We start from the raw sequence: 15,728 nt of genomic DNA on the forward strand, positions 1-15,728 counted from the left end.
TTAGGCAATTCTCTTGCCTAATCCCGAGTAGCTGGGAATACAGGTGCCAGCCATGACACCTGGCTGTTTTTTTGTTGCAGCTTGGCTGGGGCTGGGTTTGAACCCGCCACCCTTGGTATAAAGGGTTGGTGCCCTATTCACTGAGCCACAGGCGCCACCCAATCACGGCAGTTTTTAACAGAGGAAAGCAACTCAGTTTCTCCCAAACTTAGGTAATTTGCTATCGCCACACTTAACTCATAAAGGGGCCCAGGAACTTAGTTGGAAGGGCCATTATAAGAACTGGAGCCACTTGCTTTGGCTAAGGAAGGATTGAAGTACCTTCATCCATTTTTTTTTTTTGTAGAGACAGAGTCTCACTTTACCACCCTCAGTAGAGTGCCATGATGTCACAGGACTCACAGCAACCTCCAGCTCTTGGGCTTCTGCGATTCTCCTGCCTCAGCCTTCCGAGCAGCTGGGACTACAGGCGCCCGCCACAACGCCCGGCTATTTTTTGGTTGCAGTTCAGCCGGGGCTGGGTTTGAACCCGCCACCCTTGGTATATGGGGCCAGCGCCCTACTCACGGAGCCACAGGCACCACCCACCTTCATCCATTTTTTAAAATCTGCTTTCATTTATGAGAGATATTTCTCACTGGATATAGAATCCTAGGTTGACAGGCTTTTACTCTGAGCACTTTAAAGATGCTCCATTGTCTTCTTGCTTGAATAATTTGACAAAATGTATTAGTTCTTCCCTAAACAAAGTATCTTTTTTTCCTCTAGTTGCTTTTACAATTTTATCATTGTTTTTCAACAATTTGATTATGATGTGGCTTAGGGTGATTTTGTGTTCATCCTGCATGGGGTTCATCGTACTTGTTGGATTTGTGAGATTACAGTTTTCATCAACTTTGGGAAATGTTTGGGCATTATTTCTTCAAATATTCTTCTGCCTTTTCTCCTTCCTCTTCTGGAAATCCAATTACATGTACATTTTGTTTCCTAGACTTTCTTCTCTTGTGCTTTTATTTACTAATCAATTCTTTTATAGAGTCAAATTTTCTATTTATAAGTCCATGAGGTTTTCAGAAATTGTATTTTTAGTTCTAGAAGTTTGATTTAGTTCACTTTTATCTCTCATTATGATCCAATTTTTCTTGAAAACCTTCAGCATTTTTATCATAACTACTTTAAAATCCTTTTCTTGTGATCTCTAATCTCTGCAATTTCTTGTCTGTTTATTGATTGATTGATCGATTGATTGAGAAAGAGTCTCGCCATCAACCTAGCTCACTGCAACTTCAAATTCCTGGGTTCAGGTGATCCTCTTGTCTTAGCCTCCCCAATAACTGGAACTACAGGCACCCACCATGATGCCCATATAATTTTTTAATATTTATTTATTTATATTTTGAGACAGAGTCTCACTTGGTTACTCTGGGTAGAGTGCTATCGCATCATAGCTCACAGCAACCTCAAACTCCTGGGTTCGAGTGATTCTCTTGCCTCAGCCTTCTGAGTAGGTGGGACTATAGGCGCCTGGCTATTTTTAGAGACGAGGTCTTGCTCTGGCTCAGGCTGGTGTCAAACCTGTGAGCTAAGGCAGTCCACCAGCTTCAGCCTCCCAGAGTGACTAACAGGCGTGAGCCATCCTGCCCAGCCATCTTTTTAATTTTTAGTAGAGACAGGCTCTCATTCTTGTTCAGGCTCTCAAACTCCTAAGCTCAAGGGATCCTCTTGCCACGGCCTCCCAGCGTGCTAGGATTACAAGAATGAGCTCCTGGACTTTTATTCTATTTACATTGACTGACTTTTCTCCTTATTATAGGTCACAGTTCCCTGGCTTCTTTATCACATTTCTAGACATTTTTGATGGGGCTGTACATTTGTTCATTGCACAATTAAGTGTTTAAATTTTGTCTTCCTTTAACAAGCATTGAAATTTGTTTGGGCGAACAGCTAAGTTTGTAGAGTAGCTTGACCCTTTCAAAGCTTTTTTCCCTCTTTCTCTTTTAAATCAATTTTCAGATACAATTTACACAGCAAAAATGACTTACCTTAAGCATACAGCTCAATGGTTTCAAGAAACATGTACACTGAAGTAATCCTATTATAATCAAGGTATAGTAATTTCTGCTGCCCCCAAAAGTTCTTTCAAGTCTGTTTGTAGTCATTCTATCCCTAACACTCCAAGGCAAAAACTAATCTGCTTTCTGTCATTATAGATTTCCTTTATCTAGAATTTCATACAAATGGAGTCATACAGTATACATTCTTTTTATCTGGTTTCTTTTGCTCAGTATATTTAACCATAGCGTTGCATTCATCAGTAATTTATTCCTTTTTGTTGCTGACAGGCCACACAATTTATTCGTTCATCCGTCGATGAATATTTGGATTGTTTCTAGTTTGGGGCAATTATGGATTTGCTATGAACATTCGTGCAAAAAGTTCTTTTGTGGCTATATTTTCTCTTGGGTAAATCTCCAGGGATGAAATTGCAGAGTTGTAGTATATCATACACGTATTTTCTTTGTAAGAAACTTTCAAACAATTTTCCAAAGTGGTTATATCATTTTGCATTTCCATCACAATGTAAAAGAGTTCCAAATTCATATTTTCTTCCACTTTTGGTATTGTTGGTCAGTCTTTTTAATTATAGTCATTCTTGTGGGAATATAATGATATCTCATCATTATTTTAACTTGTATTTCCCTGGAGTAATGAGATTGAGCATCTTTTCATGTGCTTAGTGGCCTTTGGATAACTTCTTTGGAGAAATGTCTATTTAGTTCCTTTGCCTATTTTTAAACCAACTTGTCTTTTTACTGAGTTGTAAGAATTCTTTACATACTATGTTTCTGATTAAAAGCCCTTGGTTAGATAGTCACATTGCAAATATTTTCTCCCATTCTGTGGCTTGTCTTTTATTTATTTATTTATTATTATTTGAGACAGTCTCTATTACCAGTACCATGGCCTCAGCCTAGCTCTCAGCAACCTCAAACTCCTGGGCTCAAGCAATCCTCCTGCCTCAGCCTCTCAAACAGCCGGGACTACAGGTATGTGCCACCACACCTAGCTAATTTTTCTATTTTTCGTAGAGATGGGTCTCGCTTTGTTCAAGCTGGTCTTGAACTCCTGAGCTCAAGAGATCTAGAGTTCTAGCACGACAGGTGTAAGCCACCATGACCTTGGAATATTTTCTTAACAGTGTGTTTTGTAGGGCAGAAATTCTTTCTTACTTAATTATTTTATTTTATTTATTTTTTGAGACAGAGCTTCATTCTATTGCCCTAGGTAGAGTGCCATGGTGTTATATTTCACAGCAAGCTCCAACTCTTGGGCTCAACATTTCCTCTTGCCTCAGCTCAGCCTCCTGAGTAGCTGAGACTACCAGTGCCCGCCACAACAGGTGACTAGTTTTTTTTCTACTTTTAGTAGCAATGGGGTCTTGCTCAGGCTGGTCTCTAACAACTGAGCTCAGGCGATCCACCCACTTGGGCCTCCCACGGTGCTAAGATTACAGGCGTGAGCCACCTCACCTGGCCCTGAAATTCTTACTTTAGTTGAAGTCCAATTTATTATTATTTTTAAAATGGCTTAAGCTTTTTGTGTCCTAAGAAATCTTTGCCTATTCCAACGTTACAAAGATTTGTTCCTATGTTTTCTTATAAAAGTGTTCTAGTTTTCATTTCTACTGTGATCAATTTCTAGTCCATTTTTGTGCAAAGTATCAAGGCTTGTTTTTAAGCTTTGTACTCTTCTCATCTTAAGATATGACACTTTGGGTGGTGCCTGTGGCTCAAAAGAGTAGGGCACCAGCCCCATATGCCGGAGGTGGTGGGTTCAAGCCCAGCCCTGGCCAAAAACTCAAAAAAAAAAAAAAAAAAAAAAAGATATGACACTTTGGAGGTATCTACTCAGTACCATGGTGTTCAACAAGGTCTCTTCTATCTTGGAAAATCTCAAATGTCTCCCAGTCCTGGAAAAAGTTCGGCTTACAGTTCTCCAGCAGCTGTTCTTCAATATGCTTTCTGAGTTTAACCTTATACAACATGGATTTGTTCTTAAAGGTCTCCAGGAGACCCCTAGGCAGAGATCTAGAGCTTTTTCTCTGCATAGCTATTTTTTCTCCATATTGTCCCCTGACTATTCCAACTGTTTTGGCCTCTCAACTTTGTTTTCTCAGCTTAGCAAGACTGCTGGGGCTCTGCCTGAGTTCTTCCTCACTGCTCTGAGATCTGAAAAATGTCTCTAGGCAGATTGTTAGTGGCAAGACCACAGGGCTCACCTCATTATTTCTTTTCCCTCAGAGATCACAAATCTGAGCCGCCTCTTGTCCAATGTCCACAAACAGTTATTTCACATATTTGGGCCTATTTTCTGGTTGCTTATAGAAAAAGGACAAGTTCCATACCAGTTACTCCTTCATTGGCAAAAGCCTCTTCATCTACTTTTGCACAGGTTCAAGTGTTAAATTTATCCACATAGGCGTGATTCCTCTGGCTTCAATGATAAGCCCTACAGATTCCAAATTCAACATGAAAACTTTTGGCTTTTTCCAAGTCCATCTACCATGTCTAGTAAAAAGGGTGTAGCAAGGCTCTCAGTGAAAAACAGAGCAGGATGGGGACAGTGGGAACTAAACAGTGCTGAAGATCTCCACACACAGAAGCACAACCTGTGTCAAGTACCACATGTACACATTGCATGTGGCTGGCAGGAAGGAGGGCAGAGTGGCAGGAGAAAAGCCCCAGTGCTGGAGGAAGACCAACTGGCTCTGAATTATAGTTTTGCCCCTTAGTGGCTGCGGCAACCTCAGACAAGTAAAACTCTCAGTGTCTCAGTTTCCCAAGCAGGATAATATGAGTACTCATCTTATTGGGCTAATGTGAGTAGAAGATGAGTTAACATAGGTAAAGCATTTATAAGGGCTCGGCACGCAGAAAGCACTTTACAAATGTGACTCAGCATTGTCACAGATAGTTACCAGATCAAAAATGGCCAAAACATCTCCATTCTGTATTTGTGCCTCCAACCTCTCAACTGGAAGAGGCATTAAAACAGTGTTTTTACACTGTATCAAAATATCTCTCTGTAAATCAGTCAACACCTGCCAACACATAACCTGAATCCAACAAACCCAATCTTAGACTCTACAGAATCACTGGCCTATACTCTTCAAATGTGTCAAGTCTGAGAAGGACAAAGAAAAGCTAAGAAACTATTCTAGACTAAGGAGATGTGGCAACTACATGCAAAGTGTGGTCCTGGACTAGGAAAAAATAGCAATGGCACCATCCAGATGATTGATGAAATCTGAATATGGACCACAGATTGATAATAACATAGTAATGTTCAATTGCCCAAGTTTTGCTCATTAGTGCTTTGGTTATAGAAAAGAACACCTGTGTCCTTAGAAAATGCATGCTAAAGTGTTTAGTAGTTAGAAAGGGAAAAGATCTCAGAATCCTCCCACTTCTCAAGAACAAACTTGGACCAGGGTACCTCTCCAGAGCATGACTATGTACCATGACCTTCCAGCACAGTCTGCAAGGCAGACCAGACCCAGGCACAGAACAAGGGAGAGCTGAGCAGAGGCCCGCTCTGGACAGCAGGGACTGGACATCCTGCAGGCTTCAAAGGTGGAGAACACAAGGTAGGTTCCTGGTCCAGGGTTACACTTTACATTTATTTGCCACATCTCTTTTTAGTCTGCCAGGGCTTTGCCATTGGGGCTTCTGATGCAGCAGAATGGATTCCAAGCCTGCTGGGTTTTTTTTTGGCCGGGGCCAGGTGTGAACCCACCACTTCCGGTATATGGGGCCGGTGCCCTACTCTTTGAGCCACAGGCGCTGCCCTCCAAGCCTGCTATTTCCACTGTCTCCCCACCCTCAGTCTGGCTCTGGAGTGAACTGGTATACAGAGGATGAGAGAGACCAAAGATAAAGGGTGTGTGTGTTGGGATCCTGCAGACACAGTACAGGGAGACTTCCTGTTTTTTCCGCATACTCCAAATGCATTTCTCTCCCTGCCCCCAGCTGCATCCTGTCTATCTCATAAGAAACATTCCCTAATGGCCTACTGTGCATATGATTTTGTAAACAAGAAAATCAAGAAAAAGCATGAAAGCTCTTGATGCCTATCAATGGTCGGTGATAGGAGAAGACATAAATACTTGGTACCAAGTCTTTTAAGTTTTAAAGCCAAGGAAAACTTAAAGGTTTCCTGGTTGAGCATCCCCAGCCTTTCCCTCCTTCCTTCAGGGCTCCTTCCTGGGGTCACCCTACCCAAAGGGTGCACTGTGAAGCCCCTAATTAAGTGATCTGGAACTCACCGGCTCCTGCTTCCTATTCCCTGAAGTGCTTGAGTGGAACTTGCTGATGGCACAGAATACCTTTATAATGAAGAGGACACACTCTAAGGCTAAGGCTAAAGAAAGAGCAGGAAGGACAGGATGGTAAGAGGGGAAGGCAGTAAGAAGTCTCTCTCACAGGTGATTTCCACAGTCCTGCTGTGGGAGGTATAGGATTTCTAGAAAGTACTGACAACTGGAGCTCTTGTCAGAGATGTTCTGTAGCAAAGCCCAACTCTGCCAAAGCTTGGGACCATGCACAGAGTGGGCAACAGTGGTTCCCAGCCTGGCATTACTCTCTGTGACCACACCTTGATAGCTCTACAGAATCACAGCTAGAATAAAAAACTAGGGATGGAAGTTTTCCGCTTTCTCTACACCTCCGTGGAATGTGGGACACAGTCAATAAAAGCTAGTTAACAATAGGAACTGCTTTGTTTTTTACGCAAAGCAAGGTCTCTAGAGCTAAAGTGCCTGGCTCTACCCCTTACTGGCTATGTGACTTTGAGGGGGTTACTTAACCTCTCTGTGACTCCATTTCCTCATTTATAAAATGGAGATAATATTAGCATCAACCTGCCAGGTGGTGTGAAGATAAAATGCCTGGTACTGAGTAGCATGGTACATTTGCCCACATCATCACCACCTTTCATCTCAAAAGGCAATGCCAATAGGACAGGGGGCTGGGAGATTATAGGCTCCCCATTTTTTTCTTTTGTAGCCTGAAAGATAAACAGTACAGGTCCCTCAGGGGACCACATAAGGTCTAAAATCTGCTTTAAAAGAAAAGTTGTCAAAGAAATAATCCAAGTGGCGTACAAGGTTATTACAGACCCTAACTTGACACCCCATCATCTAAATTCACCGTTCTATCTCAGTGCATCTATACAAGAGCCGGACAAATATGGCAGGCTCTCTGGAATCCTCAGCGCACACCACCTTTTACCTGGGGTCCTCAGCCCTCACATTCCCAGCCCCATGCCCTTCCCCACAGACCTTTGGTCCCAGCACCCTTCTGTGTTGAGAGCTCCTCATACCTCCTTTACCTTTGGCCTTGTGCTCACAATACTTCCCCAAGTGTCCAGCAGAATCTCTCGTTCCTCCTCTCAGGTCTGGTCAACTTCTACAACCCTCTTCACACTGTCCTGGAATTATCTGCCAGTCTGCCTATAGCCTGTTCTGGCTGTAAGCCCCCAAAGAATGAGGGACCAGGTCTCAGGTTTTCTTTGTCAAGGGAGCAACCAATACACAAACACCACCCAAGTACTCAATAAATCCTAATAGTCTACTGTTCTTACACTTTGGGAACAACATTGACCTTTAATCTGTTCTTCTAGAGCTAATATAAGTTTTTTGAGTAATCCACAGTGATTCTCAAACAGGGGTATTTTGTCCCCCAGGAGACATTTGGCAATGTCTAGAGACATTCTGGTTGTCACAATGAGGGGTGCTACTGGCCAGGGATGCTGCTAAGCACCTTACAATGCACAGGACAGTCCCTGCAACAAAGAATTATTGGGTCCAGAATGCCAAGGGTGCCAAATTAAATCCAAGAATGCCTGGATTAGATGGACAGCTCTCCTAGCAGTGCAGTGATCTAAAAGAGAACCACCAACTACTTCTCTGCATACATGAGGAAAGAATGACTCTTGAGATTAATGACTTTCCTTTTACAGTCATATAGCAGCAGGGAAACAAATTCTGTGAAAAATCAGCAGGTAAACTGAAACCACCTAGGGCCTTGGAAATCCTTTCCTCAATAGTTAGTAAATGGACTCCTGTACTCAACCCCTATGGGGCAGGGTAGAGGGGTGAAGGGTATGCCTCTGCCTCAGATACTAGACCTTGGCCCTGGGTAGGATCACCATCCTCTGCATAGCTAGGGAAAACTTCACAAAGGCCCAGGCCAGGAAAGCAAATGTAGTATGTAATTCATATATGTGTGAAATGGTTAGTCATTTCAAATTTGCATTTTTAGTGCTATCAACAGCCATAAAATGAAAATACTTTGGACATAAAAATTATTAAGAAAGAATATAAAAATTGTTCAGATAGGAAAAATGAAGTGAAGTAGCCACAGATAAAGAGTAATCACAAAGTGTGCCTGTGTGGAAAGAGGGACCAAAAAAGGCAGACAGGGAGAGAGGAAGTGGCTAAGACCGCTCAGAGTCTGAGGGACCCAGCAAACATTTCAGTCCTATATCTAATAACCAGGAAACCTTGTGCAAAGCACTTCGCCTGCACATTATTCTTATCTATAAAATGAAAATAAATTTCTTCCTCATAGAGTTTCTATGAGCATATCAAGTGCTGAGCAAAAGAGCCAGCGCACCAGACTCAGTGAAGAGCAGGCTACAGGAAAAACCCACTACCACAGTACCTGGGGCAAAACAAAGCCAGTGACTCAACGCAGGTTCATCACTCTCAAGTGGGACTGCCCCAATCCACTCACTGCCCTCTCAAAGCACACTTGGAGCTCCACAGGTGTAAAAAGGAAGGAGATTACAGTGACTACTAAAGCCAACTGGTTTCAGGATGTGCGGATTTGGAATTCACACTCACTGTGCTGACTGGGTTCAAGCTTTTTATTATTAGGCACTCTATGAAGAGAGCTAAAAGCAAAGACATTATACAAATAAGAAAGAAAGGGAAACGATTAACCTAACTCAGAAAATGAGTTACTAAGTACTTACAAATGTTCTTCAACTGAACTCATAAATGCAAATACTATAATAACAAGGATGAAGACATCACCCTTCACTGATATCCATGGAGGGCCTAATATGTGCCAGGCACTGATCCAGCTTCCCCACAAACATTCTAAGCCTCATAGCCCCAGAAAAGAGATATTATTATTCACACTGTAGTGGAGAGGAAACAGAATCTTTGAGAAATGCAGAAGTTGTACAGGGGCACTATATGGCAGAGGCAAAAATGGAAGCCTGCTCAGACTGAATCCTGAGCAAGGGATCCTGCTATTTTTAACCAGGTTTTTATAAAACCCCTTCATCAGAATTTCAACTTCATGCAATATACTAGTTACAAAGGATTTTAAACAGATCATCAAAGTAGCAGAAGCTTGATAGGCCCCTATAGGGCAAAACTTAGCCAACAGAGGTATTTAAAAGTTTAAAAAATGAGCTCAGTGCCCGTAGCACAGTGGTTATGGCACCACCCACATACACTGAAGTTGGCGGGTTTGAACCCATCCTGGGCCAGCTAACCAGCAATGACAATTGCAACAAAAAATAGCCGGGCATTGTGATGGGTACCTGTAGTCCCAGCTACTTGGGAAGCTGAGACAAGAGAATTGCTTAAGCCCAAGAGGTTGAGGTTGCTGTGAGCTGTGACACCATCGCACTCTACCAAGGCCGACATAATGAGACTCTGTCTCAAAAATAAATAAATAAAAATAATTTTTAAAAGTGCACTTGATAAAATTATTCTACAACTCTGTCCTCAAATTCAGACAACTTCCTCTTGTTCTGACTTTATACCAAATTAATGAGGTCATAGGATGAATAAAGATCACCATGATAGATAAAAGCTACCAAATTAGCATTTAGAAAACCCAAAAACTTTCTAAAAGTAAAGACTCTGAACCAGCCAGCATATTAACACAGGCCACACTACTTTCCCACTTGGGCACAATCCCAGCCTGGAATGATAAAAGAGACATTCCTCCTTTGCCTGGGCTGGCACTCAGAGGAGGAAAGGACTTGATATTGATGAGGGTGTGTTGGGTGCAGAGACTCATAAGCTTCAGTTCCAATTCAGCTACCAGTATTTCTTTATTTTACCAGAAGAAGGTGATCACTGGGTGAAAGGTTATTGGGGAACAGGGTATTCACATAATCTCAAACTACCACCACCATAGAGCTCATTTATTAATTGTCAAAGGGAAGACATACCTGTACAAGGAAGAGACTGAGCGGTCTTCCACCCTCCATCAACAAGTAATCAACCTTATTACTAGTAGTGGGACAATCTGATGTCATGTGTCTCCCGGTGAAACGTTAACACACAGCACTGCTTATGGAGTGTTCTTGCCCTAAAGAAAGGTCATCTAAATCTAATAACTCCTCCAAACCAAACTCAGGAAACAGAGGGGTCAGTGAAACAATTCATCACAAAGAAACACCCGGATGTGGGGTACTCTTCACTAGTGGTCCTCAAACTTTTTGGCACCAGAGACCAGTTTCATGGAAGACAATTTTTCCATGAGGTTGGGGGCAGTGGGAGCTCAGGTGGTGATGTGAGTGATGGGGAACAGCTGTAACTACAGATGAATGTTCCTGCTGTGCAGCCTTGTTCCTAACAGGCCACTGACCAACACCAGGGACCTCAGCTCCACAAAACATGTGGCCAGGACTCTTTTAAAAGTCAGTAACATTAAAATAAAGTGTCTATGCATGTGTAGATGATTCTTCTAGAAGAAAAGTGCCTGAAAAATATAACCCAATACAATGTGTGGACTTTGACTGGATCTTTTTTTTTTAGCTTTTTTTTTTTTTATTGTTGGGGATTCATTGAGGGTACAATAAGCCAGTTACACTGATTGCAATTGTTAGGTGAAGTCCCTCTTGCAATCATGTGTTGCCACCATAAAGTGTGACTGGATCTTTTTTAAAAAACTCCAGCCATAAAAGACTTGTGAAATTTGGGCAAATGTGATTATGGATTGAATATGAGATGATATTGTGGAATTATTAATCCTCTCAGGTGTGATGATAAAATTATGGTTATGTAGGAGACTGTCCTTATTCTTAAGAGACTTGGCAGAACTATTTAGGGGTAAGTATTTTAGCTTACCTTCAAATGGCTCAGCCAAAAAAAAAGCATAAAGAGGCAAAGCAAATGTGATGAAATGTGAAAACTACTAAATCTAGGTAGAGTGCAGACAGGTGTTCACTGCACTATTTTTCTTTTCTATATTAACTTATTTTAAGGTAAAAACTGGGATGGGGTGGGGGAAAGATGCTTGTAGGAGAGGTTGTGCCAATGCAAGTCTGTCTACACAAGGAGGCCAGGCCACCATCAGAGAAAACACCAGGGACTCTTCTTTGAGATTAAGATACCAAAGCTGGGTGGGCTGCTTTGTGATTTTACTTTGGGCCATAGGAAAAATGCTATCACTTTTCAACGCCAGCAGTGTTTTCTATAAAACATACACATTTCTCCCAGCTGGCTAGTCCATGTTTGTAACATTACAATAGGCAGGTAAATTCACCCAAACTCTCAAAATGCTCATTTTGTTAAAAACCAATTTTGTCTGCACTTCACCCCAGAACCCTGACAGTGCTTGGTGAAGGAGCTTGGGTTTGCTTTGCATTCACATGTCCTGAGAGTAAACATCCCCAAATGCCAACACATACACTGGCCATACTGACCTTTGGCTGACAGCGGGTGACTATCCTGCACTGGAACAGTTTGCTGAACTCAAGGACTGCTCAGCTCTAGTTCTGCTGAGACTCTAGTCTGAGTGACTTCAAGTCACACTCTAGACAAAGCCTCCAAAACAAGAAGAACTGCTCTGCAAGCAGATCATGCATGACAAAGCACCTGAGTTAAAGCATTTCACTCGGTAGCTGTCAGTGACATTCCAGAAAATCTTGTAGGAAGTACCTTTGTAAGTTTGCTTCTGAGTTTGTTCAGTTTTCCGTGCATACATAGGTTACCTTAGCTGAAGCCTCTGGGAAGCCCACCAACTTAAAGCAATGCTGACATTGGGACATGCCTGTGGGTGGTGGCCTGTAATGGTCTGTATGTATATGGAGCTAGAATAATGGGCTACATATATAAATAACCTGCCACACACACTCTCAACTGCCTGGACTGAGATCATCTATAAACCCCATTCAGTAAGGCAAAAAGCCTGTCAAAAGTCCCAGAACAAGAAATCCTTACAAGAACCAAATCCTCCCCAGAGACATTAATAAATGTGAGAAATCTTCCTCCAGGACAACTCCGACCTACTCTGCCCCGACCCCCACCCCTGAGGAAAAAACAGCAGTTTTCAAATGGAGAAAAAAGTGATTTTCTGGGTAAAGAAACATAAAGACAGCAGTCTGAAGATTCACTGGAACTAGGGATGTGAAGTGAGGAAAAGCACCTCACAGCTTGTCCTACAGAATGGAGCTGGTCCAACAGGAAAACTGAACAGTACCTGTCATGAGAACTAGGGAAGCATCCCAGGAGAGGCACTGAGCCCACTGGGGATGGGGCGGTGGGGCAGCGGGGGTGGGGGGAGGCAAGTACTTGGAAGCAAAAAGATTACAACCTCAAAGAGGATATGGACTGTGCGTTTAAAATGCTCAAAAGACTGATCAGTATTTAAAATATGCTTTAAGAAGATAACAACTGATGACAGACAGAGCAGCCTCATCTTAACATACCATGATGTACCTCCCTCAGGGGCTGCAAGGTGACACTTTTATCATGGGAGCCTGGCCTTGAAGATTCCCCTCCTGACAGCCCTGCCAAACTGATGAAGTTGACTCAGTGAATAGCAAGACTAAAAGCCCAGGATAAAGCCAACGAGCTCAGAGATGTACTTCCTCAGACCACTTCCATCTCTTTCCTTTTCCCCAGCAAAGTCTATTCCAAGTATAATGCAGCCCCTTAGGAACTGCTTCCTTTTCACAGAAGTTAAAGAAGGAAAAGCACTACAGTTGTATTTCAACAGGACTAAGGAATCTAAGAGAAATGAAAGGCAATTACCGTTTCTGGGTCCTAGTCAGTGGGCTCCTCTTTGTCGAGCTGCGCCTGCTTCTAGGTAAAGGGATGAGGCTCCCACTCTCATTTCCATTTCTATGCCCAGGGCAGACACAGCTACCACTGCTACCCATGTCATCCCAGGACCTACCAGCCATTTCCACAAGCTCCTTCCACATCAAGCCTCACACTGAGCAAGAGTCTACTCTCTAGTACACAGAAAGTACCAACTACAGTGGGATTTGCATATGTGCTCACACTGAACATTAAGCAAAGAAACGTGTCCCTGAAGACTCCACTCTGAACACATTCAACCCAGCACCATTCCCAGTTGTGAGCAACTCTGTCCTGTCATAATCACATTTCTCTCTCTGCATCACAAATGTCAAACCCTAGAGGATTAGCCAGGTCGTCAGCATCGATCGAACCCATGAAAACACCCGGAGCTAGACTATGAATCTCAGGTTAGGGAACAAAATCAAAATTTAACCTACAGTTCCTTTGGAGAGAAAGAAGGCTGGCTAGAGGAAAGAGAAGGGGGAGGAGCGTGATGACCCACTCACAATGTCTTGAAAACACAAACAATACATACAGTAAATGCACCCAAGTCAGCAGCTGATTTTGGCTAAGTTGTCACAAATTATTGCTGTAGGAACAAGTGGGTATTTGTTCAGCAAACAGCAAAGCAACTAGGGATTAAAAAGGAAAGAAAAAGTGGTAAACATATACAGCTAGGTACTTGTAAGGCTTATCAAGGCCAGGCAACCAGAGGAAAGTGATGTCCAAGATCAGAGCCGCTCTAGGTTTACCTAGAGCCTGGGAGAATTCACCCAAAGAATGCCCGTTATAAACAAGTAAGGCAGCTCCTCCAGCCCTGAACTCTACAAGACATATGTATACAACTGCAGGATCCTTTCCTGCTACTAAGGAGCATACTTTCTATAAAACTTCCCACTGTTCATGTGGGGAAGGTTTTGAAAACAAAATATTTTTGGAATTAATGCTTCTGTACAAATAGTCATAACATTTTCTTCCTCCTAAAAGACAATCACAGGGGCACTCCTGGACCTATGTGTCAAATAAAACTTCCCACTTTAAGGGGAAAGGGAGGGGAGGGGAGGCAATGGGTGGAGAGAGGGTAATTGGTGGGACCACACTTATGGTGCATCTTACAAGGGTACATGTGTAACTTACTAAATGTAGACTATAAATGTCTTAACACAATAACGAAGAAAATGCCAGGAAGGCTACGTTAACCAGTGTGATGAAAATGTGTCAACTTGTATATAAAACCAGTGTATGGTGCCCCATGATTGCATTAATGTACACAGCTATGATTTAATAAAAATAAATAAATAAAGGCATATTTAACTATGAAAAAGACAAACTTCTCACTTTAATAAGGGGAAGGATGTACACTAAGAAAAACACAACTCCCCACCCCACTGCACACATGACAACAGGGTGGAACTTTTAGTTTTCCAGGAGGGCCATCAGGATCTTCCTTCTTCATCACAAAACTCCCCTGGTGACTTAGCATAGGAATTCTGAGACCTTCCAGACCCTCTGAGCCTCCTTCCCTATTTAGCCACTAGGCTGCCCAACTTTCATGGAAAAGAAGGAAATTTAAAATATAAATGATAAAAGTGAGTTGCTAAGAAATAGGCAGGGGAAGTTTGAGATGTGACTTAATTTCAGAAGGCTTGGGGCAAAGATGAAACAAGTGGGCCTGTTCTGTAAGAAAGGAGAGGAAGGAAGATATCTAGGGGAGAAGGCAGTCTAGGTGGGTCTTGCCCTAAACCAAGAAAAAATAAAGCTTAGGAAGAAGGACCACGATACTGGGAAACTGAATGCACCCTCATACTCCAGGTTTTGAGAGAGATGCAAGGGTAGTAAAATTTAAACACGAACAAAGATAAATACTTGAAGAGTGAAAGTGCAGAAAAGAGCTCAACATCAGACCGGGGATTTAGGGATGTGGATTCAAAGCACGAAGGGGAGGCTAAGAAGAGCCTTTAAGATGGAACAGAAAGGATTCCACCCTTAGGGTTCATAAGTCCAGGCTGGGAAGTGGGGTAACCTTAATTGGAGATGGCAACGTGAGAGAGGGGCGGATATCCCTGAAAAGGAACAAGTAAAGTGGAAAGGCGTTGGATGACTCCTGGCTAGAGGCTACAGCGCTAAAGGCAGGGGACTCAGGAGTCCTAAGGGTCCCAGGCTATCCCCTAGTCTGGGAATGTCCAGCCTGGGCTCGCAGGGGTAAAAGGCACCTCTGCCAAAGGGCCCGGGCCCCCAGGCCTGAGCTCTTCAGGCAAAAGGGGCCCCGAGGCGGGGCTGGGCCCGAGGCTGGACGCGCAGGGCCTCAAGACAAGCGGGGGTCCCACACTCACGCATCAACGTGCTGAAGGCCACAACGCCGAGCAACCCCTGCAGGAAGATGCCGAAACTGTGCATGAGAGCGCCGCTCTCGCAGCGGCCCGCCCCAGACGCGACTGTGGAGGGCGGCCCGCCTGGCAGTCCGCGGCTCGCGTTCCCGGAGGAACCCTGCATGGCGGGCCTGGCCGGAGGGGCGCGGGGCGCCGCAGCCCGCCCGGCCTCGCTGCCTGCCGGGGCCGCGCCGCCGAGCCCGGAGCCGGGAGCCCGAGCCGGGAGCCGGTACCTCCACCCGGCG

The 15,728-nt window shown here is 43.5% G+C and overlaps 1 protein-coding gene across 1 annotated transcript in view; it reads right to left on the reverse strand.

The window, feature by feature from the left end:
* The window catches only part of STIMATE (STIM activating enhancer), a 54,664-nt gene extending 38,936 nt beyond the window's left edge, over positions 1-15,728 (reverse strand). The window contains exon 1 of the mRNA XM_053599231.1: positions 15,448-15,728. Coding sequence (XP_053455206.1) covers positions 15,448-15,607 — 160 coding nt within the window. The 5' untranslated portion in view covers positions 15,608-15,728. The remainder of the gene's footprint in view (positions 1-15,447) is intronic.

This window comes from Nycticebus coucang, chromosome 8 (assembly GCF_027406575.1).
Source record: "Nycticebus coucang isolate mNycCou1 chromosome 8, mNycCou1.pri, whole genome shotgun sequence".
NCBI lineage: Eukaryota > Metazoa > Chordata > Mammalia > Primates > Lorisidae > Nycticebus > Nycticebus coucang.